The sequence below is a fragment of the Pararge aegeria genome, chromosome 17 (genome assembly GCF_905163445.1).
Source record: "Pararge aegeria chromosome 17, ilParAegt1.1, whole genome shotgun sequence".
Classification (NCBI taxonomy): domain Eukaryota; kingdom Metazoa; phylum Arthropoda; class Insecta; order Lepidoptera; family Nymphalidae; genus Pararge; species Pararge aegeria.
In genome coordinates, this window is record NC_053196.1 from 2,037,783 (window position 1) to 2,060,949 (window position 23,167).

Below are 23,167 nucleotides of genomic sequence, written 5' to 3' on the forward strand. Positions count from 1 at the left end.
TTAATGCTGAATACAAGAGTTCAAGGTCGTGTATGATGAATATATAGATTTCAATACTACCATCAGGAAATAAAAATTTAAATCCGCTATACCACCAGCTGATAAACTGAGAGATTTTTGTGAAATTAAGAGCATCAATAGAATCGTTTTTTGATTTGTAACATTGAAGTTTTTCCATTCACAACTGTATAAAGCTTCTTCAAATTCATTGCAAGCGTCTATCAACTTTTGTCCAGTAAGGCAGTCTATATATATTAAAACGATGTTGAATATCGCTTGCATATAGGTATTTTCCAAACCTGCGAGTAGTTGTGCTATTATAGCAACAGACTTTATTATGTATTCAATGGCCAGGATATGACAAAGTTCTTTATTTATTTCTTGAAAAATACTAATATTTGTAATGTGATAATGTACAATAGTTCTAAGCCGAATTCTTAGATACTCGTTTACAATTTTTTCTTTTATATCTAATTCGAATTCTCTATCGTGTATATCCCAATTTTGCTTGATGTTATTGTAAAAATATTGAGCATCTTCCCAAAGGTTTGTTACTTCGATACTGATTGCAAATATCTGAGCTTGAATGTAACCAACAATCACTATAACATATATGGTTCCATTTACCATTAAGTGTACGCAAAAGAATATAGCTATTGTGGTCACGACATGAGCTATTTCATAGTTCGGCGATTTCAGCATCGGTTCTAAACCTGTTAAACAAAGATTTAATATGAAAAAAGGTGAAAATATATATGTTATTGAAGCATTTTTTATATAAACTTTTTCATCTGTATAGGGTATTCATTATCGATCCATTACAGGACTCTCCCCTTGGAAGGAGAAGGGTTTAGCCTGTAGTTCACCGCGCTGGCTAAGTGCGGATTGGTAGACTTCGCATGCCTTAGATAACATTGTGGAGAACTCTGATGCGTGCATGTTTCCTGCCTTTTCGTTTCCTTTACCGAGAAGCAAATGATAATTATTGTTTAAAACCAACATAACTCCGAAAGTGAGTTGCTTGCCAGGGATCGAATGCGATGCCCCCAAAGGGTGGCAGAAGTCTTACCCGTACGTTATCCGCGTTGACAATTTATTAAAGCAGTCCTAAATGTAATTCATATTATGAATTTATTCTGGGTTTAGCACTGACTGCTATAATATCAGCTGTGTTTAAATTTACGTTACTTGGAATTATAATCATATCTCTAATTATTCCTCCTTTTTATGGGTTGTTTCCTTGAAGACCCTTGTGATTTTGCTCTGTTTCGTATAATAGTTACTAGTTAATTAATATATATATTTCTCACCATAAAGTATATATGGATCTTCTGCAAAATTCCTTCCAGGCTTTAAAAAGGGTGTCACGGCGTATATTGTACCATTGGTTATTAGAAATATCCAAACAATAAAGGCTCGTTTCTTGACAACCTTTAGGTTGTTTTGCAAGTTTATCGCAAATCTACTTCCTGGTGTTATCAGTACATCGAATTGTAGAATTTTTTCAATAGTTTCTCTAATGTGACTTCTGTGAAGAAGTATGCAACCAGAATTATTTAATAAATCCAATACGGCGGATATGACAGACCAAAATAAGCCAAGAAGATATTTGTGTGTTTTGAGAGATATTAAAAGTATAAAATACATATATCAAAAAGAATTTAAACCATTTGTCTGTGATGAACCTTGAATTGCGGTTCTTTGTGAGTTTCGATGTTCCACTTTTTTGTGGCTGCTATTGGGCCAATTTTAATAAATGGGGCGTCATTAGCTATATCTCAGTACAGGCTTGGTGACGTCACGATAAATCTAATTGCTGATACGACGGATAAAAATTCGCAAAGATTTTTTTTAAAGCTATTCCCATTGATACTCACATATAAAATTTCATAAAGATAAATTTTGTTAGGGACGTGACACCGGACGTAGTTAGTGTTATTGCATTAGCCATCTCAATGAAGTTCTCAGTTATCGAATACCGGTTGAACACTAACCACCATGGGGAAAACATGTAAACGTAGAAATAGCACGCTCCTGCGATGATTGTGGTGACATAATTGAACCAGGAAATACCTATGAAGTGAACAAATTCAAATTAATTAATAAATAAAACACACTCTGTTATCAAAGTGCCCAGAGATTTTCTTACCTACGATTGACGTATGCGTGAATGTTAAATACAATTTATATGGAATCCAATAAGCGCCATCTAGCGTAGCGTGACAATATTCTCTCCTGTAGTTCACAGCGCTGGCTAAGTGCGAATTGGTAGACTTCACATACCTTAGAAAACATTGTGAAGAACTCTGATGCGTGCAGGTTTCCTGCCTTTTCGTTTCCTTTACCGAGAAGCAAATGATAATTATGGTTTAAAACGGCCATAACTCCGAAAAAAATTGAACGCGGTGCCCCCCAAAGGGTGGCAGAAGTCTTACCTACTACGTTATCAGCGTTTCAATGTTACATGACAAATTATTAAAGCATTCCTAAATGTAATTCATATTATGAATTTATCCTGAGATCAGCACTGACTGCTATAACATCAATTAATAAACAAAACATACTCTGTTATAAGAGTGCCAAGTGTGAGATTTTCCTACCTCCGTTTACTTATGCGTGAAAGTTTACTACAATTTATATGGAATCGAAAAAGCGCCATCTAGCGTAGCATAACAATATTCCCAGTATTGTTACTAGATATCGCTATTTAGGTAACGTAGGTAGAAAAACTCACCAAGGCACTCCGAACTATTAATAATAATGGATTAAAAATTTAAGTGAAATTATATTGCTTCTTACTTTTAACATTGTTTCCGTAGATGTTTATTGTCATTGTTCTCAACAATAGGGCGACTTTTTCTATCATTGTCGGAAATGTATTGTTATCTATATAAAATTTTCGAATTGTTGCATACATATTTTGTAGTTTCATGTTTACTGCGGTTAAATGCGTCGTTCTGTAAAGAAATAAAGATATCAATAATTGAAAGTATCCAGTTTAAATTGGAAAATAGAGCAATAGTAGGTTTTACTCGAGGCACTTATCGTGAGTTAATATCCTATTCTAACTAAAATCTAGAGAGTTTCACACAGTGGAAAAACAGCAGAAAATGGTCAGTTATTTTTTGAGAACGTATTCACTAATTTTTTTCACGAGTCTACACTAATTTTTTCCTCATAAGTACGGTAAAAATCGTCAACTCTCTCTCTTCCGACCTTCGTGCGTCTAATACCGCCTCGGCTGCAAAATGCAATGTTACAAAACTAGATTCATAATCTACTATTACATTACGCTAGTATGACTCAGGTTTATATTCTTATCAAGATAAAAGTTTTAACCGTTTCTGGTATTAAATTAGATACATTTTGTCCTTTACAGTAATTAGGGGGACAATTCGTTGAAAGTTATAGAACGATATCTTTAGCTTAAACGTCTCGGTTACATAGATTAGGTACGCGGCTCCCAGGGTGGCAGGGCAGGTTACAATGCGAAAAAACTTCTTACTCACAAGAAATCAAAAACTCATCCGCTAACTAAGATTTGCTAGGCGTCCCGTGATGACTAACATTTTTTTTCCTATTGGTATTCGCTTGTTCTGATCGCATTGAATATTTTATAAGAGTACATCTTGATTGACGAGAAAATTGATTCAGCGTTTCAATTATACGACGGTAGGTTAATATGGCTTATAACTTATTCATTATAAAATTACAAGCAATCATTTTTACACCAGTTTATATACATAAACATAAAACATACTTTTATTATTATAAATTAAAAGATGTGTTTGTTTGTTTACTTTACGCCGTAACCAAGCAACCAATCTACTTAATTTTTCGCATAGATTAAGTTTTTTTTTTTTTTTTTTGTTCCACTACAAGTGTAAATGTGCAATCTCACCTGGTGGTAAGCGATGATGCAGTCTAAGATGGTAGCAGGCTAACCTGTTAGGGAGTATGGTAGTCATGCCCCTAATCGGATTCTACGCGACATTGCAACGGAAAACTAAATCGCTTAACGGCACGTCTTTGTCGGTAGGGTGGTAACTAGCCACGGCCAAAGTCTCACACCAGACCAGACCAGAAAAAAAACTGAAATGATAAATTCCTAAAATTCCTGCCGGGAATCGAACCCGGAACTTCCTTCTAAAGTTCACAGAGCTCACTGTTGCGCCAGGTCGTCAAAAGGACAAAAAGGAAAGCAAGGGAGGAAGGAAAGTAGATTGAAAGATCGGAGAGTAGGTAATATAGACCAGGATAACAAATGGTTGCCACGGTATTTGCAAAAAAACCGTAATAAACGCAGACAAAGTACGTCGGTAACAGCTAGTGGTAAATAAATTGAATAATTAAAATATGACAAATCATTGGATAGATAGCAGGCGTTACTTTGCGGAATTCAATGATATATTATGAAAATTAGGCTTAAATTGCTATACTCCGCGAAAAGCAGGAGAATCTGTATGGCGTTATTTTTAGTTTCTTCAATCTTACTCGTAATACTCCACACCAAACAGATCTTAAGCAACGCAGAGGGTACATCCTCTCTATGTACGTTTCGCTCCGAAACCGAAGCAGCTTCAGGAGATGTTGACTTTTCAATTTTAACAATAATTAATTATTTATTGTAAATTTAACATCTCCTGAGGATGCTCCGGTTTCGAAACAAAAAGTGCGTAGAGGGTACATTGCCGAAGATCTGTTTGGTAAATCTGATCTGTAATAGGCAATAAAGCATCACACCTGATTCAATCCTTAATGGGGTAAACTATGGGATGAAAGTTTGTAAGGATATCTTGTTTTTGTAGTTGTACCTACCAAAAAAATTTATAACCTAAATACATTTTTTTGTGATAAAATTTTAAACATAAATATGTCTATACCTAAACATAAACAATTGTGTGTTTGTTTGTCATTACTTTACGCCCTAACTTAGTAAATTCAAAATTCAAATTCAAAATGTCTTTATTCATGTAGGCTTATCACAGGCACTTATGAAGCGTTCATACATATTTGTTTACGTAATTGTAAAGGGATAGTGATAACCTCGTTCGTCAACTTAAATCTAAAGCTACGAGGGTTCCAAACGCGCCCTGGTCTAATAAGAGCCCACAAAAAACTTAGCCGGGTAATTATTTTTTTTTTGTTATCAGTATCTTCCAGTAAATTTATATATATATATTTAAGCTATGAAGCTAGAGCAATTCACACCAAAGCTTTTTTATCGTTTAAGTTATCCTTAATATTATAATAGGACTAGTAACCAATTGACTTAATCTTAGGCATAGAGTTTATTAAAACTAAGCCACTATGGCATCAAAAACGTTGCACTCAATTTAATTGCCTCTTATCTAAGTGATAGAATTCAAAGGGTATGCGTAAAAGACATAAAGTCTAAGGGATTATCTTCCTTAATGGGTGTCCCACAAGGCCCAATTTTGGGTCCCTTATTGTTTCTGGTGTATATAAATGATCTACCACACCATGTCAGGGGCACTTGTGAGATTGTACTGTTTGCAGATGATACATATCTTATTTTTAAGACTGATAGAATCAAAGATAATTTTGACGACGTACACCGTGCTTTGTCACATGTGTCAGACTGGTTTACTCTTAATAACTTACTTTTAAATGCAAAAAAAAACCAAGTGTTTGGAATTTGTTTTGCTTAAAGTAAAAAAAAAAAATTATAAAAACATCATAATAAATGGAGAAACACTTAAAATAGAAAACTCCACTGTTTTTCTACGAGTGACCTTAGATTGTAAGCTACAGTGGGGTACCCATATAGAAAGCCTAGCGAGTTAACTCAGCTCAGCTGCATATGCAATCAGGAATATTAGACAGCTTACCGATGTTGAAACAGCTAGGCTTGTTTATTTCGCATACTTTCACAGTATTATGTCCTATGGGATCTTGCTGTGGGGAAAAGCTGCAGATATTGAAAGTATATTTATACTACAGAAAAGAGCCATACGATCAATATATAAACTTGGATCACGCGAATCGCTTCGTGGAAAATTTAAACAAATAGGTATTCTTACAGTAGCTTCGCAATATATTTATAATGATATAGTCTTTGTGAGACAAAATATTACTCTTTATAAACAAAAAGCTAAAATTAAGAATCGACTTACCAGAAACGGACATAAATTAGTGATATCTGCATATCGTCTGCGAAAGGTGCAGTGTGCAGGTGTGGGGTTGAGTATACGCTTTTACAACATGATTCCTAAGGACATTCTTGACCTACCAATGCATACATTTAAAAAATGTGTAAAAACGCATCTAGTACAGCGAGGTTACTATACATTTGATGAATTCCTCAATGACAAGGTAGATTGGAAGCAGCCAGCCTAGCTCTCATCTCCCGCAAGATAGAAATATGATTGTAAATGTTGATGTTGGAAAAGAGCAACTACTGAGTTTCTTGCCGGCTCTTCTCGGTAGAATCTGCTTTCCGAACCGGTGGTAGAGTTACTACAAACATACATACTTGACGTTTCAAAAGTGCTTATAAAGTAGGCCTACTTGAAATAAATGAATTTGATTTTGAATTTGAATTTTTGAGGTTGAGGACGAACTGTCACAAAGGCTGCTTCGGTCGTGGTAAAATATCAATAATACGAAATATTACCCTTGCTTCACGCCAGCGGTCCTAACGTTTCTTTATTTTTATAGATACGTCATATCAGGAAAATCAATATTCATAAAAATTATAAATTCAAAAATATCTTTATTCAAGTAAGCCGGGCCCATAGATGGCACTTATTTCGCGTACATTACTAAACTTAAAACTACAGTTAGGAGGGTTCCCAAAGCGCCCTGGTCTATGAAGAAGCTCACTACATTTTAGCCGGCTATCGTTTTCATCTCATCATATAACCGTCTCACATTGTCATTTAAAATTATTAGAAGAGCGACCTGGTTAGACCAATATTCCACACCCAAGCTTTTTTATAGTTGACGTCATCCTTTATACTATAATAGGACTTTTCTATAAACTCACGTTTAATACAAACATTGAACTGTTAAGATGACAAGCGGTAGTTTATTGTAAAATTTGTAAATTTCCAAGATCCACATTATTGGAATTAGTAAAACAAGAATCTGCAGTCTCAGTAAAATAAAAATTGTCCATCTTCATGCTTAAAAAGTTGCAGTGAGTTACAACTTAACTTAATCGGGATATTATAAAAAAACATAAGTCCGGTAATGTTAAATAAAACACGCGTGTCTAATATCTTAGTTTATGAGCCTTGTTTTTGTCATAAGGTTTCCGTTACGAACAAGTGTGGTGATAAATAAATAGGGATATACTTAAATAAAAAACAACAGACATATTAAGTGTTTAATGTTTCTGCATACCAGATTTTAAAGCTGTATATGCTGAATATGATGACTTTAATATCATCATTAAGCATTCGAAATTCAGATTCGCTATACCGCCAGCTGACATTAAAAGAGTCTTTTGTGAAATTAATAGCATCAAAAGAATAGTTTTTTGATTGGCAACATTGAAATTTTGCCATTCACAACCGTATAAGGCTCCTTCAAATTCACGGCAAGCGTCTATCAATTTTTGACCTGAAAGGCAGTCTATAAACATCAGAACAAGGGTAAATGGCAATTGTAGATATGTATTTTCTAATCCTCCGAGAAGTTCTGTTATTATCGCCACAGTCATTATGACGTACTCTATGGCGAGAGTGTCACATAATTCTTCATTTAATTTTTGGAAAATATTGATATTTGTAACGTGATAATTGAATAAAGTTCTTAGTCGTCTTTGTATAAAATCATTTTCAATATTTTCTTTTTTATGCAATGCGTATATTTTATTCTGTACCTTATGGTGCATAATTTTGTAGAAGTTTTGACTATCTTTCCAAAGATTTTTTACTTCTACACCAATCGTTTTTATTTGAGCTTCAATGTAACCGACGATTACTATGACGTATACGGCTACATTTATCATCACATATACACAAAAGAATATACTAATAATTGACATCGTAAGAGCTATTTCATAATTAGGTGACTCCAACATCGGCTCTAAACCTGAAAAAAGAAACCTCTTTTAAATATCCCTTTTCCTATCCCTATCCCTACTAATATTATAAATGTCAATGTTAGTTTGTTTCTTACGCTTTCACGCAAAACCTACTTAACCAATCCTCATGAAATTTTGTACACATATTCTTGGAAGTGTTAGAAGTAATATAGGATACTTTTTATCCCGACATTAAGCTCGGTTCCTTTGGGAGAGGGGATGAAAGTGTTTGACGATTTTACACCATAACTCCGGCAAATTACCGATTTAATAACCGATTTAAATAATTATGTTTTTACTATAGAGGTTATAATATGTGTTTAATTTTTCCAAAACGTTGTGCTGATCTGTTGAATGTAGTTGGAGATATAGGACAGAACTCCTCAGCGGACAGCAGCAAACCCCGTCATTTAAGGCTTAGCGATACTGAATACTTTAATGCCAATTGAATGCCACATCAAAAAACGAAGTCGAACGAAGAGACGAAGTCGCGGGCAAAAGCTAGTAGATATATAATAATAACAAAGGAGCACTGTTTAAATGTACTTGCAGGTTTACTAGATCATCATCATCATCATCATCATGTTAAAATTGTAACTGACTTGAAAATCACTAAATCATGTCCAGCAACCGAAAAATAACTGCCAAATGTCATCTTTCAGATGTCACATGTCACCTGCCAGTTGTCCCATGTCAAATGTCACATATCATTATCTTGGCAGTACCAAATCTTTTAATTTCATAAATAAAACCGATAAAGAAAGTGAATATTTTAAATATCCGCTTGCTTTAACGGTAAAGGAAAACATCATAAGGAAACCTACATGCTTGAGAGTTCTGCATAACGTTCTGCAAGGCGTGAGAGGTCTTAGCCATCTTATTCTGAGAGAAGACCGTGCCCTGTAGTGGGTCGGTAATTGTTTGTAGTAAATGATAGTAGTAACTAGGTCCTAGACCAATTCAGTGTTCTTTATTCCTTACCATAAATGATGTATGTATCCTCAGTGAAATGTCGACCGGGCCTTAAAAAGGGAAATACGGCAAATATAGCGGCGTTGGTTGCTAAAATAATCCAAATAGTGAGAGCTCGTTTCTTAACCATTCGTAGATTCTTGCGTAAGTTCATCGTAAGTCTAGTTCCAGGTTCCATTAGTGCGTCAAATGCTAGGATTTTTCTAACAGTTTCTCTTGCTTGACTTCTGCGTTGAAAAATATAAAATCAAATTCCCTAACTATTAAGTTGTTAAATTAACCTGATGATATATTGATGTTGGAAAATACTTACACGTGTAATATCATAAAGATAAATTTTATAATTGAAGTGACACTAGCAGCCATAAGTGACACGGCTATAGCAACTTCAGTAAAATTCTCAGTTAGGGCGCTTTTAGTGTCACGCGGATTTGCTCACGCACGCGGGATTGGACCGCATGCGTAAAATTTCACGCTGCGGATCATACGCAGCATGAGTTTCAGTTTTCTACGGGCTGCGTAACGGTATAGACGTGTTCAAAAATGATCAATGTCAGAAGAATATGTGTCGCTTACATACTTTACAAACGACGAAACAAGAAGACAAGAGTACATGTTGATCCCTTTCTTGAAAATAGGCTTCTTGCTGGGGCGTTTGTTACACGCTTTGGAAAACTACAAAATAATGAACGTAAATTTAAAAATTACTTTCGAATGTCCATTCGTTCTTTTGATGAACTGTTGTGTAAAATTGAGAATAAGCTACAAAAAAGCAGTTTACGAAGGATTACAATACAACCGATTGAGAGGCTCGCTATTACATTAAGGTAAGTTTTAAATTTTAAATATTTAATTTCCTGCTATGATTTAGTGGAAAGGGATTTGAACAGGTAGGATAAACGTTTTTTGACTTCAAATTACTGTCATGTGTAAATTTACATGTGCAAAAAAAAAATTTTGTCATGTACTCTGAAATTTCATTGTTCATAATTTCATTCAATTTCATGTTGAAATTTCATTAAATAAGATTATTTCACTCATAAAATGTCGCCATTAAAGTGGAATCATTCCTACCTTTCATCACACGCTACTTATTATAATATAGATAAAAGTTATAGGTTTGCACATGACAGTAATTTAAAGTCAAAAAAAGTCCTTAATTGGTTTGGGATTGGTACGTTCAACCTACATACACAATCCTTTTTTTTATCTGATAAAGTACACATGGCCACAGATCAAGTTACCCAAAACCAGCATAAATGGAACTCGCGCCTTGCGTATTATCATACTTAGGTAACCCGTCGGAGTCCCGCTTATACTGGATTTGAGTAACTTGATCTGTGCCGTGTGTACAACCGCACTCATATGACTAAACAAACAATTAGAGAGAAACTGGAGAAAAAAAGTTAATCGTACTCATTTTAATAAAAAGAGTTTTATTCATAAATTAAAAAATCAAATTTTACATCATTCATTTCTTTGTAAATTTGTATCCTGAGCGTTGACATTACTTTCGCCTGTAGATGATGTTGTTGCTGGGGTATAAATTACGTCATAAGACGTGATATTAAACAGGCCGCTTTCAGTCGAAATAAGAGTTTCATTGTCATTCACTGCAGCAGAACTAATAGCATTGTCGTTAAGACTCGAAGTATCCTGGATTATACTATTGGTTTGGTAATCTTGATTTATCGGTGACAAACTGTCAAGCTCAGTAAAACCACTAGAACTTGTTGTAGGTATGGGACTGTAGTATGCAGGTTGTGTTTGACTTTCCATTTCCATAACTATATTTAACACTTTTGTTCTGAACATTAGTTTTTGATATCTAGTGAATCTTTTTAATGAAGGCTGCAGAGACTGAAAGAAAGCCAAATCCTCACTTTCTAGCTCCAGTTGATTAGACTTTAAGCATTCTAATAACTGTGCCTCAAATTCAGATGGTGCTTGCTTTTTAGATTTTACTTGTTTTTGTTTTGATGTTGGGTGAGAACTTTCTTGACGTGAAGTATCTGGTTGCGTGGACTCATTAGGTGTTTCTAAATTACTTTGTTCAGACATTTCTTCACAGAGTGACTCTTCTCCAGCAGTTTCCGTTGTACTGTCTAAGAAAGTCAAAATGTCATAGTAAGAATATTTCTTCTTCTTCTTCTTACTCCCAGAGCCGGATGGCTGATTTTTTTCAGATATCTTGTCTTTCTGGTAAGTGTCCCTTGCTGTTCGCCAGCGTTGTTGTATTTTCTTGTCTGAAATGACAAAATATAATAAGTAAGTGGCAAAAGTACACACAGTTTCAGATCAAGTTACCCAAAACCAGTACCAATAAAATCTAACGTAGCTATAGTACTGTAGTTAAAACGAATTAAAAACTTCTAGCGCTAGCTACTTCCGTGCCCTTTCACCTTAAGGGTATTTATTTTTCTTCTGAAGTAAAATTCGAGCGGTGCATGCTGTCTTATGTCTGATGTCAGCATTATTAATATATTATGTTATCATATTATTAATATATTGTTTTTGTTTTCAGATATTTGGCAACTGGTAATACATTCACTGATCTACACTATTCCTATGTGATTGGAATTGCAACAATTAGCGAAATAGTAAGACAAGTTTGTTACATAATATGGATTGAACTAAAGTCTGAATGTATTCCACAGCTTAATGGGATCAAATGGAAAGAAATCGCAGAGGGATTTCTCACATATACAAATTTTCCTAATTGCTTGGGTGCAATTGATGGAAAACATATAAGAGTGATTCGGCCGCCGCACAGTGGATCACTATATTTTAATTATAAGAAATATTATTCTGTAGTGCTCCTCGCAATGTGTGATGCTGATTATAATTTTACATATATTAATGTCGGTACCAGTGGAAGCAACGCCGATTCAACCATCTTTAGAAGGAGTCAATTGTATACGAAACTGGAAAGTAACACGTTGGGTATCCCTGACCCGCAAGAGTTGCCTATTATTTGCCCCGAAGTAGCTTATCCATCTAGTGTAAGAGCAAAGTTGCCGTTCGTGATAGTGGGAGACGAGGCATTTGGTTTATCATCACATGTGATGCGGCCTTATGCTCGTGATAATTTACCTTACAAAAAGAAAATATTTAATTACCGTCTGTCCAGAGCTAGAAGGTACATAGAATGCACTTTTGGAATTATGTCAAATAAATTTAGAATATTTCACAGATCCATGAATGTCAAGTTAGATCTAGCACAATTAATAGTCAAGACGGCATGTGTACTTCACAATTTCATAAGGAAACGGGATGGCTACAAGGTCAGCCATACATTTGTCACAAATGGTTTTACGGGACCACTACCCAGGCAGCAGACTGAAAGTAGTAATACGTCGGCAAGTAATATCAGAGATATATTTGCAGATTACTTTATCAATGAAGGAAAAGTCTCCTGGCAACACCGATATATAATTAATTAACTAAACTCAAAAGGTTTTAGAAGGTTTTTGATGTTATTTGTGAATTAAATAATTATGCTTATATTAATAAAGTAATGATGCTTGTATAAATAAAATAATGAACCAAACACATACCCGCCTCTTTTCTTTCCTCTTCGCTCAAATTTTCGTAGTTAGGTGCCAATTCCTTCAAAATATCTCTCCATGCAGCCTCCCTCGCGTCCCTGTTTTTGTATAATTCATTGCGTTTATCCCACAAAACGGGCCGCAGATGAACTTCAATGATTACTCGTTCTGTATCGATTTTCATTTCGGTAGTACAATACGGCGCGTGCGCCCCGCTCGACTCTAAAATGGGCACTGAAGTTGTAGGCAGCGCTTACGCATGCGGATACCCCGCACCGGGGTGACGCCCCGCACAGCGCCCCGCGTCCCGCGTGCGTTTATCACGCTTTACAATAGATACCTATATGAAATTGTTCTTTGCGGATGCTACGCATGCGGTCCAATCCCGCGTGCGTGAGCAAATCCGCGTGACACTAAAAGCGCCCTTACTGAATAACGAATCAACACTAGCCAAAACGTGGAGAACACGTAAACGTAGAAATAGCAGGCTCCAGCCACGATTGTTGCAGCATAGTAGAACCAAGATACACCTATGAAGTTCATATTCTAGATTTAATGCAATAGTAGACTTTTATAAAAGATGTTAACTTGTCGATTAGAATTAAATTACTAAAAGATAAATAAAAATCACACTTTTATTTAGAAGTAGCAGCAGGAAGTAATATTTTTAAGGAGTATAAATGATTGTTCTTACTTTTGACATCATTTATGTAGATATTTATTGTGATGGTTTTCAACAAAAGAGCGACGTTTTCTATTATTACGGGAAAGCTATCGTGATTTAAAGTAAATTTTCGAAGAGTTGCTTTCATATCTTGTAGTTTCATATTGAACGATGGTAAATTGTAGTTTTTCTGTAAGTACATAAAATAAAATATATTAAAACTCACTGGATTAATTGTGTAATAATACATCACTGGATGTAATCATTATATCTACATATGGAAGTAAAATACTGAAAAGTGGAAATAGGCCTTTTGTGGGTTTTCCAAATTTGACGGTCCTGTAGCACTTTGGCGTCCAGTCCGTCTTCCTGAGAGTAATTTGATGTCGCCAGTACCAAGTTCGGAGTCTACCAACTCCACGATTAGCAGTGTGGATTGTCGTTCGGTTCCTCCAGCTAAGTGCCCTACCCAATACCAATACAGCTTCGCGATTCGTAGAGCTATGTCGGTAGCTGATCGGTAACTGATGTGTCGGATCTTTTACTGATATCATCATATCTGATATGATCATGTAGAGATACCGATTAATAGAGACAAACCCCGCTCTCAGATATCGGCTTGTTCGAGAGGCTGGAAATTGATGAACCTTAGTACGAATATGGATTTTATAAAAAACAATGTCACAAAAGTTGCCCGCCTGAGGTCGAAATTGGACCAACCTAACTAAATTGTGGGTCCCATGTCCATATTTACCGTCAATTTCTAGTGCAGAGCTTTCAACGGTTTCTGGGTGGAGTGGAATGACGCATTAGATACAATTTTCGCCTCTCTCATGTTCATTCGCAGGAACCTGTTGAGAAATTCTCACGAGTTCATGTATGAGCATTGTATAAAGGTTTCCAGAACATTCGCCAACAATACTACATCAACGACAATCTGAATATAAATACTCGCTGGTCTTGATGACGCTAAGTCCGTTCCAATTCAGAAAAAGACGTTGGGTAATGCATATTCCATCAGACAAGAAACCAGTTTCCAGATACTGATACAGATTGCAGTGGTTGGAAGTAGACAACTATTTCAAAAATGGTGTAAAAACTACTTCTAGATGTAACTAAGTGGCGAGATAGTTATGTGATTCTTGAGCAAAATATCATCGCCTTTTTTGAAAAACATAATCACCATACCCTTTATCATGAATCTTGCGTTGTGCCCTCGTGCATGGCAGAACTGAACAATCGATTAAGGTCTAACATAAGTATTCGTTTTACACCCACTTTCAGGAATGCCGTCCGGAGTTACGTCCAAGTTTCCGTCAAGTTATACCGTCATTAGGTCCACGTCGCTCCTGTTTGAGAGCTACGAAGCTTCTAGAAAACTATGTCAATAGTCACCAGGCTTGGCATGCCGTTGATAACAATACGGGTGCGTGAAGGGTAGGTGAGGTAGACAATTTGGAAAGCTGACTGGTAATTGCTTCCCCTTACACCCGTTGTGTTTTTTACCCTTGAGCTATCGACTGCTTCTACGTAACTGCATATATTTACTCTATGGTTGTACATGTTGATTTTTCAAACGGCTTTATGCATTTAATCGATTTCACCTGACCACAAGATTGTCACTGTCTGTTTCAAATATCTGTTTTAACAAAACAACCAAAATAACGTTTTTGTTATGCGGTCGTTTTATATGTTATATATATAAGTAAGATCCAGCCAACCTTCGAACATAAAGAAAAACGAGTGCGGGTGTGGCCAAATATTTTTAGGAAGTAAAAACTATATAAATAAACACTATATAAATACATATATATATTATACATACAATTTATACATACGCGTATGTTTATATATCACTTTCGGGGGCTGAGTTCGAATCCCAGCACGCACCGCTAACTTTTCTAAGTTTTATGCGTTTTAAGTATAATTAAAATATCACTTGCTTCAACGTTGAAGGAGAACATCGTGAGGAAACCTGCATGCCTGAGAGTTCTACATAATGTTCTCAGAGGTGTGTGGAGCCCACCAATGTGCATTGGGCCAGCGTGGTGAACTACGGCATTAATTCCTTCTCATTTTGGAAGGAGACCTGTGCTCTGTAGTGGGCCGGTAGTCGTGTGTATTCATAAAAAAAAAGCTAAATACATGAAAACAGTGTAAAGAGACATGGAGACAATAATGATAACGCTGCGGAGAAGGGTGTCACTCAAACCTTTTTTTAAGAGATACTCCTACACACAATTATATTGGTAATGTAATTAGTTACATTTCCTCGTCAATATTATGAGATGTGCAATAATTATAAGTTATCAGCCACACTAGACGGTATATGATTATAAGAATTGAGTAATATTTTAATTTCGAATACGCGTGCGTGTTGTTTTAAATTGTCTTTTGTTTTTTCTAGATAGAATAGTTTTTTATTCTATTTTCCTATTCTGATCGCATTAAATATTTTACATCCCTTGATTGACGCGGAAATTGGTTTCAGCGTTTTAATTATACAAGGGTAAGGAAATAAAGGTCTTTAAAATATTGATGGAAAAAATTTCAAGCAATTATTTTTCTAGTTCTTCAGCAGTTATAAACTTACAGAGAATTCAATAATAAATGTAATTCGACAATACACACATCGCAATCTAGCCCCAAAGTAAGCGTAGCTTGTGTTATGGGTACTAAGATCACAGATGAATATTTTTTAATGAATAATATATACAGAAATACTTAAAATATACATATAAACACCAAGACACTGAAAAACAGCCATGTTCATCACATCAACATTTCCCAGTTGTGGGAATCGAACCCTCGGCCTTGGTCTCAGAAAGCAGGGTCGCTGCCCACTGCGCCAATCAGCCGTCATTTAACTTAAATAAATTCTTAAAGTACAATCCATTGAAGCGGTGTTAGCATAGTAGTTAAAGCGGTGATATCCTACTGGTTAGAACTTCAGCTTTACTTTCGGGGGGCCGAATTCGGGATATTCGGATTCGGCCGGCTTCGGAGCGAAACTTGCGTAGAGATTGCCGAAGACTTGGTAGACTGCCGAAGATCTGTTTAGTGGCGTATAAAGATTGAATAAATTATAAATTATACCATACAGATTCTCCTGCTTTTCGCGGAGAATAGAAATTTTATTTATTTATTAACGAACCAACGAAAAATTTATTTTTCTGGGGAAATAATAATAATAATAAGAAGAAATAATAGCAAATTTAGAAATATTTCTTTTTATATAATAACAGATTTCGTTCTTCCGGCACCATTCTACGACAGAACAGAGGGACACCGTGAACGGTGTCATCCTTATGTGGATCGCTGTCCGCATTCGTACGAAACGCTGTTCATCTACGTTTCTCATACGTATTAAGGTTTGGAATGATCTTCCGGCATCGATGTTTCCTGCCACATACAACTTGAATGCCTTCAAGGCAAGTGTGAATAGGCATTTTCTAGGCAAGCGTGCCCCAACTTAGACCGCATTATTGCTTTCCATCGGGCATGATAGTTATCAAGCGCAAGCCTTATCCAGTTTAAAAAATAAAAAAATTACCTAAAAGTTTACACATATTGAAGACAGCAGTGGGAAGCAAGGGATGGGTTAGGAATATTGCTTTTTGTGCAATGATATTGTTAAATGTAATATGAGGGTTTTGGTAGTTCTTTTTTTTTGTTTTTATACCAGCGCTTGAATGCAATCACTCCTGATGGTAAGTTATGATACATATGGTATATGATACAAGGTAGAGCGCGCTTGCCTAAAATATGCCTTATTCTTCTTTCTCCTGGGCTTGGCGCTCTATTGTATTTTTATTTCTGAGTATTTTCTCTGTGGTGTACTATTGAACCTGCGACTATCTGGCAGTCGCGGCCAGAGCGCTTTCTCCAATTGAGCTACGGCTCTCCTACTGTCGATGCCAAAATTAGTATATGCCTTTCACATCAGTCTTATAGCGACTGTAGCGTATCTAGTAGGAAACGTTGCAGTTTCGATAAAAATTTTCAAAGGTCCATATTACAATGACACACGTTTGAAACAAGATATATTCCGAAAATTTTTATATGCATTTTAAATTTATAAAATTTATAATTCCTCCAAGTGTAGGTAAAACCACTAATAAAAATTATAAAAACTATCGCACCTAGCTGCAACTCTAAATATAAGTTGTAATGATATAAAGAAAAAACCTTAACAGATATTAGTATAAATTATTTATTGCGTTAGACTCACATTATTTGTAGTATTTTAGAACAATCGTCTAGTGTTAAGTTCATCTATTTATTCCAAGATTGTTTGTGCTAATATTAATATAATATTATTAAAATTAAGTAATTTTTGATGAATCACAATCACGATTTCGTAATCATCAAAATTATACTATTGTTAAAAAAAAACGTTTTAGAAAAAACGTATTTTGCCGGAGAAAAATTCTTGACTATGCGTTTCGTTTTAAGTCAAGTTTAAAAATGAGTCAAGTCAATAAGTCAAGTTTAAGTCAAGTTTAAAAATGATTAACGACATTTTTTTTTATATTTCACTAACTGTAGATTGTAGAGTAGTGTAAACTGAGTAAGTCGATTTGATCACTGACATGAGACAGACAAAATCTAGTGTTACTAATCCACCGGCTGTCAGCGATAGCGACTTCTGTGAGGCTTGTAGCATAATGGAAACAGTTTTCATGTTTGCCTTGTCAAAATTTTCCCACTTGCAATCATATACTGCTTTTTCAAAAACACTACCTGCATCAATTAACTTCTGCCCAATATAGCAGTCCATAAATATTTGTAGAAAAGTGTATGGCAGTTCTAAATACGTGTTTTCTACACCCCCAAGTAATTCTGATATTATACCAACTACTATTAGACCAAATTCAATAGCCATAGTTACTCTAAATACTGTTTCAAAATCGTTTAGTAGATTAATATCCAAGATATGAAATGTTGTTATCTCTTTGAGTCGATTTTTTATGAATTTGTTCATAATTTGCGCTTTAAGATCATCAGAATTCACTTGAGAGCTAGATCCATTTGTTTCAATGTTCATATGGTAATATTCCTCTGCATCTCCCCAGAGAGTAAGCATTTCATCACTTAGCGTTAATATTTGAGCTTCTATGTAACCGATTATAACTAAAATCAACGCAGTGACTCCGGCTAGGATATAAACTCCGGTAATTATAGTTATTGACATAAATGTCGAAGCTATTTCATAATTAGGAGTCGCTACCATTGGTTCTAGACCTGAAATGAAATTGGAAATATTTCAATAAATTACTTGTCGATATCTCGAAGATGTCCATAAAGTTAATAATTTAAAGGAAGTTGTATACAATTTTACAACTGATTATATTAATTTAATAATTGATATCTTAGAGATTTTCTTGTATAGGTTTACGTAAACCAGGTTTCTTCTTAAGTAGTTTCAAATGACGATGATGTGAGATGGTAATAACAAAAAAACTCCCGGTCCTTGGAGAGCACATTAAGCCGACAGTGACGGTCATTATCACTAACTTGTGTCAATAGTCGCTCTTCTATTCAAACGTCTCTCCTACATTAATAGGCTGCGGATGATTATGAAAGCTTTAAAAGATTAAAAATCATACCGTATATCACGTACAAGTCTTCCGTAAAATGTCGCCCAGGCAATATTAATGGTCGCAAAATATATGCAATACCAATTGTGATTAACATCACCCATACTGTAATGGCTCTCTTTTTTATGTCACGTAATTTTTTTGACAAATTCTTAGAAAATCGTGACCCCGGTACTACTTTAGCGTCACATTCTAAATATCTTTGCACTATCCCTTGCACCGTATCTCTGGAACAGATTATTTTCTTTATCAACATTGTGAGTAGCAAAACTACATCCACTACAAATAAAAAAAAAAACTTAAGGACCAATTATTCAGCCTTGTGTAACACCAATCGAGATATCTAAATGAAAAAAAAATATGGTTTTACTAATGTTCTAAATGAATTATTTTTAAGGAAAATATTAATTATATTTCTAATACACATAGTATTAAAAAAATATTGAAGATTTTGACTGAACTAGCCAAATGAATATGTATGCATGTTTAATATTATCAAATGCTTAACTTATTTCGAAGCGAGCTAAATATAAAATAAATGATTTATTTTATATTTAGTTTTTTATTTTATTCGAAATAGAGGTGTGTCATATTCGAAATAGAGGTGTGTCAATTTATACACAATGTTGCAAAGCCTACATACTTACTTATAAAGCACCATAAACAGTAACTTTGTGGAACAGGTCTCGCTATTAGTACCAAGAGAAAAAACTACTGCAGCGGCGGTGAAGTCTCCGGTCTCTTGGCAACGGATGAAAACAAACCAAAACATAGAGAAGATGTAAATGTAGACATAACCAGCTGCTGCGATAAAAACGATGAAGTAAACAAGCAAAGAGATTCCTGGAATAATAGATATTAAATAATAAGTTTTTTTTAAATATTGGGTTCAAGCAGGTATTATTTTGCGGTCTATAACATCTATATTTCTATATTTATACTAATATTATGAAGAGGAAATTTTTTTTTGTTTGTTTGTACCAAATAGGCTCCGAAACTATTCGACCACTTTTACCCATTTCTTCACAAAAATAATTATTTTGCCGATACCAAAACGAGTAAGCACGCGAGCTCGAGGTTATCGCAGCCGTCACTCGCACGTAGTATCGACGCTAGATTTTGCAGTTTTTTGTACTGAAAGTTTATACCAATCTCACTTAGAATATGAATAAAAATACGTTTTTTGTAATACATGAATCATGTAATTAGATAAATACAATATTTTAGGGATTATTTATAACTCTCATCATGTCTGTTTATTTATTAGGCACTTATAACAACAATTATGACAAATTACAATTGTGACTTGGACTTAATTCTTATAAAACAAAAACATTATATTGTAATTACACATACAAACAAGTCTATGCACAGCGTGAATAAAGGTTTTTTTTTTGTATTCACGATTGCATGACGCTAAATTCTAAGCGAAACAGTAAAGGTTTTAATTTATAATTTACGTTTTATTATTACTTACGTTTATTGTAATTTTTGTCAATATTTATCGTGACAAGCCGCAGCAACACCGCCACATTATCCAGCATAGTGGGCAGATCGCACTGATCCAGTGCGAATTTGCCCAGGGACAGCTTCATACTTATATATCGCACTATTGGACTTGACGGGCCTGAAGTTGGCTATAGGCGCCTGCGCAAGTGCCACCATTTAATTCCCGAAAACAATATCTGAAACTGGATCTCTGGTCAACCGGATCGGGCCAATATTTATAAGGCTTCGCTGTGGCACATTGTGATTGAATGCTTGAAATGAGAAACAAAATCTCTATCCCTACTTATATTATAAATGTCAATGTAAGTTTCTTTGTTACACTTTCACGCAAAAACTACTTAACCGATCCTTATGAAACTTTGTACACATATTCTTGGAAGTGTTAGAAGTAATAAAGGATACTTTTTATCCCGGTTCCTGTGGGAGAGGGAAAGAGTGTTTGACGATTTTACACCATAACTCCGACAAATTATAACCGATTTGAATAATTATTTTTGTACTATATAGGTTATAATATGTGTTTAATTTTACCCAAACTGTGGTTGGAGATAGAGGACAGAACTCCTCAGCTGCTGCTGAGGGTTATCTGCTGTCCAGCAAACCCCTCATTCAAGGCTTAGATACTGAATACTTTAAATTTGTTTAGATCTACAACTAAATTTAATGCCACATCAAAAAACAAAATCAAACGCAGACGAAGTCGCGGGCAACAGCTAGTAAAGAATACATTTCATATAAGTTTAATTTTGCAATACTTGTGTTGATATACAATATTTTTTGGTTTTCCCACTGTCTGCTATGTTACTGATGCAAAAATAGATAAAAACAATCCTTGATTATATACCATGATAAAATTTCAGCTCGATCGGAGCAGAACTTTTTGAGTTTTTGAAGTGTACATAAACCAACATAACATTTATATATATATAGATTATAAAGATACGTGCAATAGTACCTACGCTACGCGACACCTACTAATAAAGTGACAGGAGTCACTTGAACTTACTTTTGCATGTGATGTGAGGACTATCTGATTTCTTTCAGTATAAACTATGGCGATCAAAAAGTACTAGTTTTTACAGATAAGTCTCAGGGACAGTAAATAATGGACCTCTGTTGTAAGTCTCTATTATATATTAGTATAAGCTATGGGATTAGAGTCGTTCTTGCCCATGAATCCACAAAGGAGCAGCGTGCTGGGTTCATGAGAAGGGCTAAGGTTGTAGTCCACCACGCTGGCAAAGTGCGGATTGGTAGACTTCAAACCATCCACTAGGCTAACACCGCTTTTTTAAATTGGTCACTCCCTACAAAAGTACGTCACTGTAGTCTACGTTGATACCATTACGATACGTATTAGCGCAGTGATTCCTGACTTACTTGTCTAGGGAAAATAAAACACGCATACTGTAGGTTACTTACATTAAACCAAGCTCCTGGTACGACTGTCAACTAGTTTTTTTAAAGATTCCAGGGCTGTAGTGCAACTTGGCTCATTTATAAACTTAATCGATTGTAATTGTTTCATAATATTACTTAATTGTTCCGTAATTGATAACTTAATCATTAGTAACCTATGTATTCCTAGTACTTTATTGTGTTTGTTTATGTGTTACTTTGTGACTCTTTCACGCAGCAACGATGCAAAGAATATTAAATATTGTTAGTCAATCAATATATCTAGTAAGAAATATATTTGGTCGAAACCTTTGTAGTTGAAAAATCGGAGATTAGAATCTAGAACTTTTTTATAATCGCTGAATCCTTAATACCCCTTTTGATTTAGATGGGATAAGGTTGTAATAGAGGTGTGTCATATTCGAAATAGAGGTGTGTCAATTTATACACAATGTTGCAAAGCCTACATACTTACTTATAAAGCACCATAAACAGTAACTTTGTGGAACAGGTCTCGCTATTAGTACCAAGAGAAAAAACTACTGCAGCGGCGGTGAAGTCTCCGGTCTCTTGGCAACGGATGAAAACAAACCAAAACATAGAGAAGATGTAAATGTAGACATAACCAGCTGCTGCGATAAAAACGATGAAGTAAACAAGCAAAGAGATTCCTGGAATAATAGATATTAAATAATAAGTTTTTTTTAAATATTGGGTTCAAGCAGGTATTATTTTGCGGTCTATAACATCTATATTTCTATATTTATACTAATATTATGAAGAGGAAATTTTTTTTTGTTTGTTTGTACCAAATAGGCTCCGAAACTATTCGACCACTTTTACCCATTTCTTCACAAAAATAATTATTTTGCCGATACCAAAACGAGTAAGCACGCGAGCTCGAGGTTATCGCAGCCGTCACTCGCACGTAGTATCGACGCTAGATTTTGCAGTTTTTTGTACTGAAAGTTTATACCAATCTCACTTAGAATATGAATAAAAATACGTTTTTTGTAATACATGAATCATGTAATTAGATAAATACAATATTTTAGGGATTATTTATAACTCTCATCATGTCTGTTTATTTATTAGGCACTTATAACAACAATTATGACAAATTACAATTGTGACTTGGACTTAATTCTTATAAAACAAAAACATTATATTGTAATTACACATACAAACAAGTCTATGCACAGCGTGAATAAAGGTTTTTTTTTTGTATTCACGATTGCATGACGCTAAATTCTAAGCGAAACAGTAAAGGTTTTAATTTATAATTTACGTTTTATTATTACTTACGTTTATTGTAATTTTTGTCAATATTTATCGTGACAAGCCGCAGCAACACCGCCACATTATCCAGCATAGTGGGCAGATCGCACTGATCCAGTGCGAATTTGCCCAGGGACAGCTTCAT

General features: G+C 34.9%; 4 protein-coding genes across 4 annotated transcripts; 1 reads left to right on the forward strand and 3 right to left on the reverse strand.

The window, feature by feature from the left end:
- LOC120631223 lies at window positions 1–2,833 on the reverse strand. The gene is made up of 4 exons (XM_039900704.1): window positions 2,800–2,833; window positions 1,878–2,073; window positions 1,311–1,528; window positions 1–713 (listed from the first exon to the last, which is right to left on the reverse strand). Exons 1-4 carry the CDS (start codon window positions 2,831–2,833, stop codon window positions 1–3), a joined length of 1,161 nt encoding a protein of 386 aa, XP_039756638.1.
- A 6,614-nt stretch (window positions 2,834–9,447) lies between these two features.
- Window positions 9,448–12,583, forward strand: LOC120630912 (protein ANTAGONIST OF LIKE HETEROCHROMATIN PROTEIN 1-like). Its single transcript, XM_039900254.1, has 2 exons — window positions 9,448–9,852; window positions 11,550–12,583. Exons 1-2 carry the CDS (start codon window positions 9,569–9,571, stop codon window positions 12,466–12,468), a joined length of 1,203 nt encoding a protein of 400 aa, XP_039756188.1. The 5' UTR covers window positions 9,448–9,568; the 3' UTR covers window positions 12,469–12,583.
- LOC120630913 lies at window positions 10,480–12,782 on the reverse strand. Its single transcript, XM_039900255.1, has 2 exons — window positions 12,583–12,782; window positions 10,480–11,271 (listed from the first exon to the last, which is right to left on the reverse strand). The coding sequence occupies exons 1-2, from the start codon at window positions 12,755–12,757 to the stop codon at window positions 10,493–10,495; spliced, it is 954 nt and encodes a 317-aa protein (XP_039756189.1). The 5' UTR covers window positions 12,758–12,782; the 3' UTR covers window positions 10,480–10,492.
- A 4,983-nt stretch (window positions 12,783–17,765) lies between these two features.
- Window positions 17,766–23,167, reverse strand: LOC120631225. Its single transcript, XM_039900706.1, has 7 exons — window positions 23,050–23,167; window positions 22,220–22,415; window positions 21,727–21,730; window positions 20,315–20,474; window positions 19,485–19,680; window positions 18,847–19,064; window positions 17,766–18,481 (listed from the first exon to the last, which is right to left on the reverse strand). Exons 1-7 carry the CDS (start codon window positions 23,165–23,167, stop codon window positions 17,766–17,768), a joined length of 1,608 nt encoding a protein of 535 aa, XP_039756640.1.

What these genes read in the sequence shown, in the direction of transcription:
- LOC120631223 (XM_039900704.1), bottom strand. Translation starts at nt 2,833, where the DNA reads ATGACAATAAACATCTACGGAAACAATGTTAAAA. An exon ending in CTACGGAAACAATGTTAAAA is followed by an intron (nt 2,074 to 2,799) that starts GTAAGAAGCAAT and finishes TTCACTTCATAG; the next exon opens with GTATTTCCTGGTTCAATTAT. An exon ending in AGATCCATATATACTTTATG is followed by an intron (nt 714 to 1,310) that starts GTGAGAAATATA and finishes TTTGTTTAACAG; the next exon opens with GTTTAGAACCGATGCTGAAA.
- LOC120630912 (XM_039900254.1), top strand. Translation starts at nt 9,569, where the DNA reads ATGATCAATGTCAGAAGAATATGTGTCGCTTACATACTTTACAAACGA. An exon ending in AGGCTCGCTATTACATTAAG is followed by an intron (nt 9,853 to 11,549) that starts GTAAGTTTTAAA and finishes TTTTGTTTTCAG; the next exon opens with ATATTTGGCAACTGGTAATA.
- LOC120630913 (XM_039900255.1), bottom strand. Translation starts at nt 12,757, where the DNA reads ATGAAAATCGATACAGAACGAGTAATCATTGAAGTTCATCTGCGGCCC. An exon ending in AGAGGAAAGAAAAGAGGCGG is followed by an intron (nt 11,272 to 12,582) that starts GTATGTGTTTGG and finishes TTGTCATTTCAG; the next exon opens with ACAAGAAAATACAACAACGC.
- LOC120631225 (XM_039900706.1), bottom strand. Translation starts at nt 23,167, where the DNA reads ATGAAGCTGTCCCTGGGCAAATTCGCACTGGATCAGTGCGATCTGCCC. An exon ending in TGACAAAAATTACAATAAAC is followed by an intron (nt 19,681 to 20,314) that starts GTAAGTAATAAT and finishes CTATTATTCCAG; the next exon opens with GAATCTCTTTGCTTGTTTAC. An exon ending in CTGTTTATGGTGCTTTATAA is followed by an intron (nt 19,065 to 19,484) that starts GTAAGTATGTAG and finishes AATCTGTTCCAG; the next exon opens with AGATACGGTGCAAGGGATAG.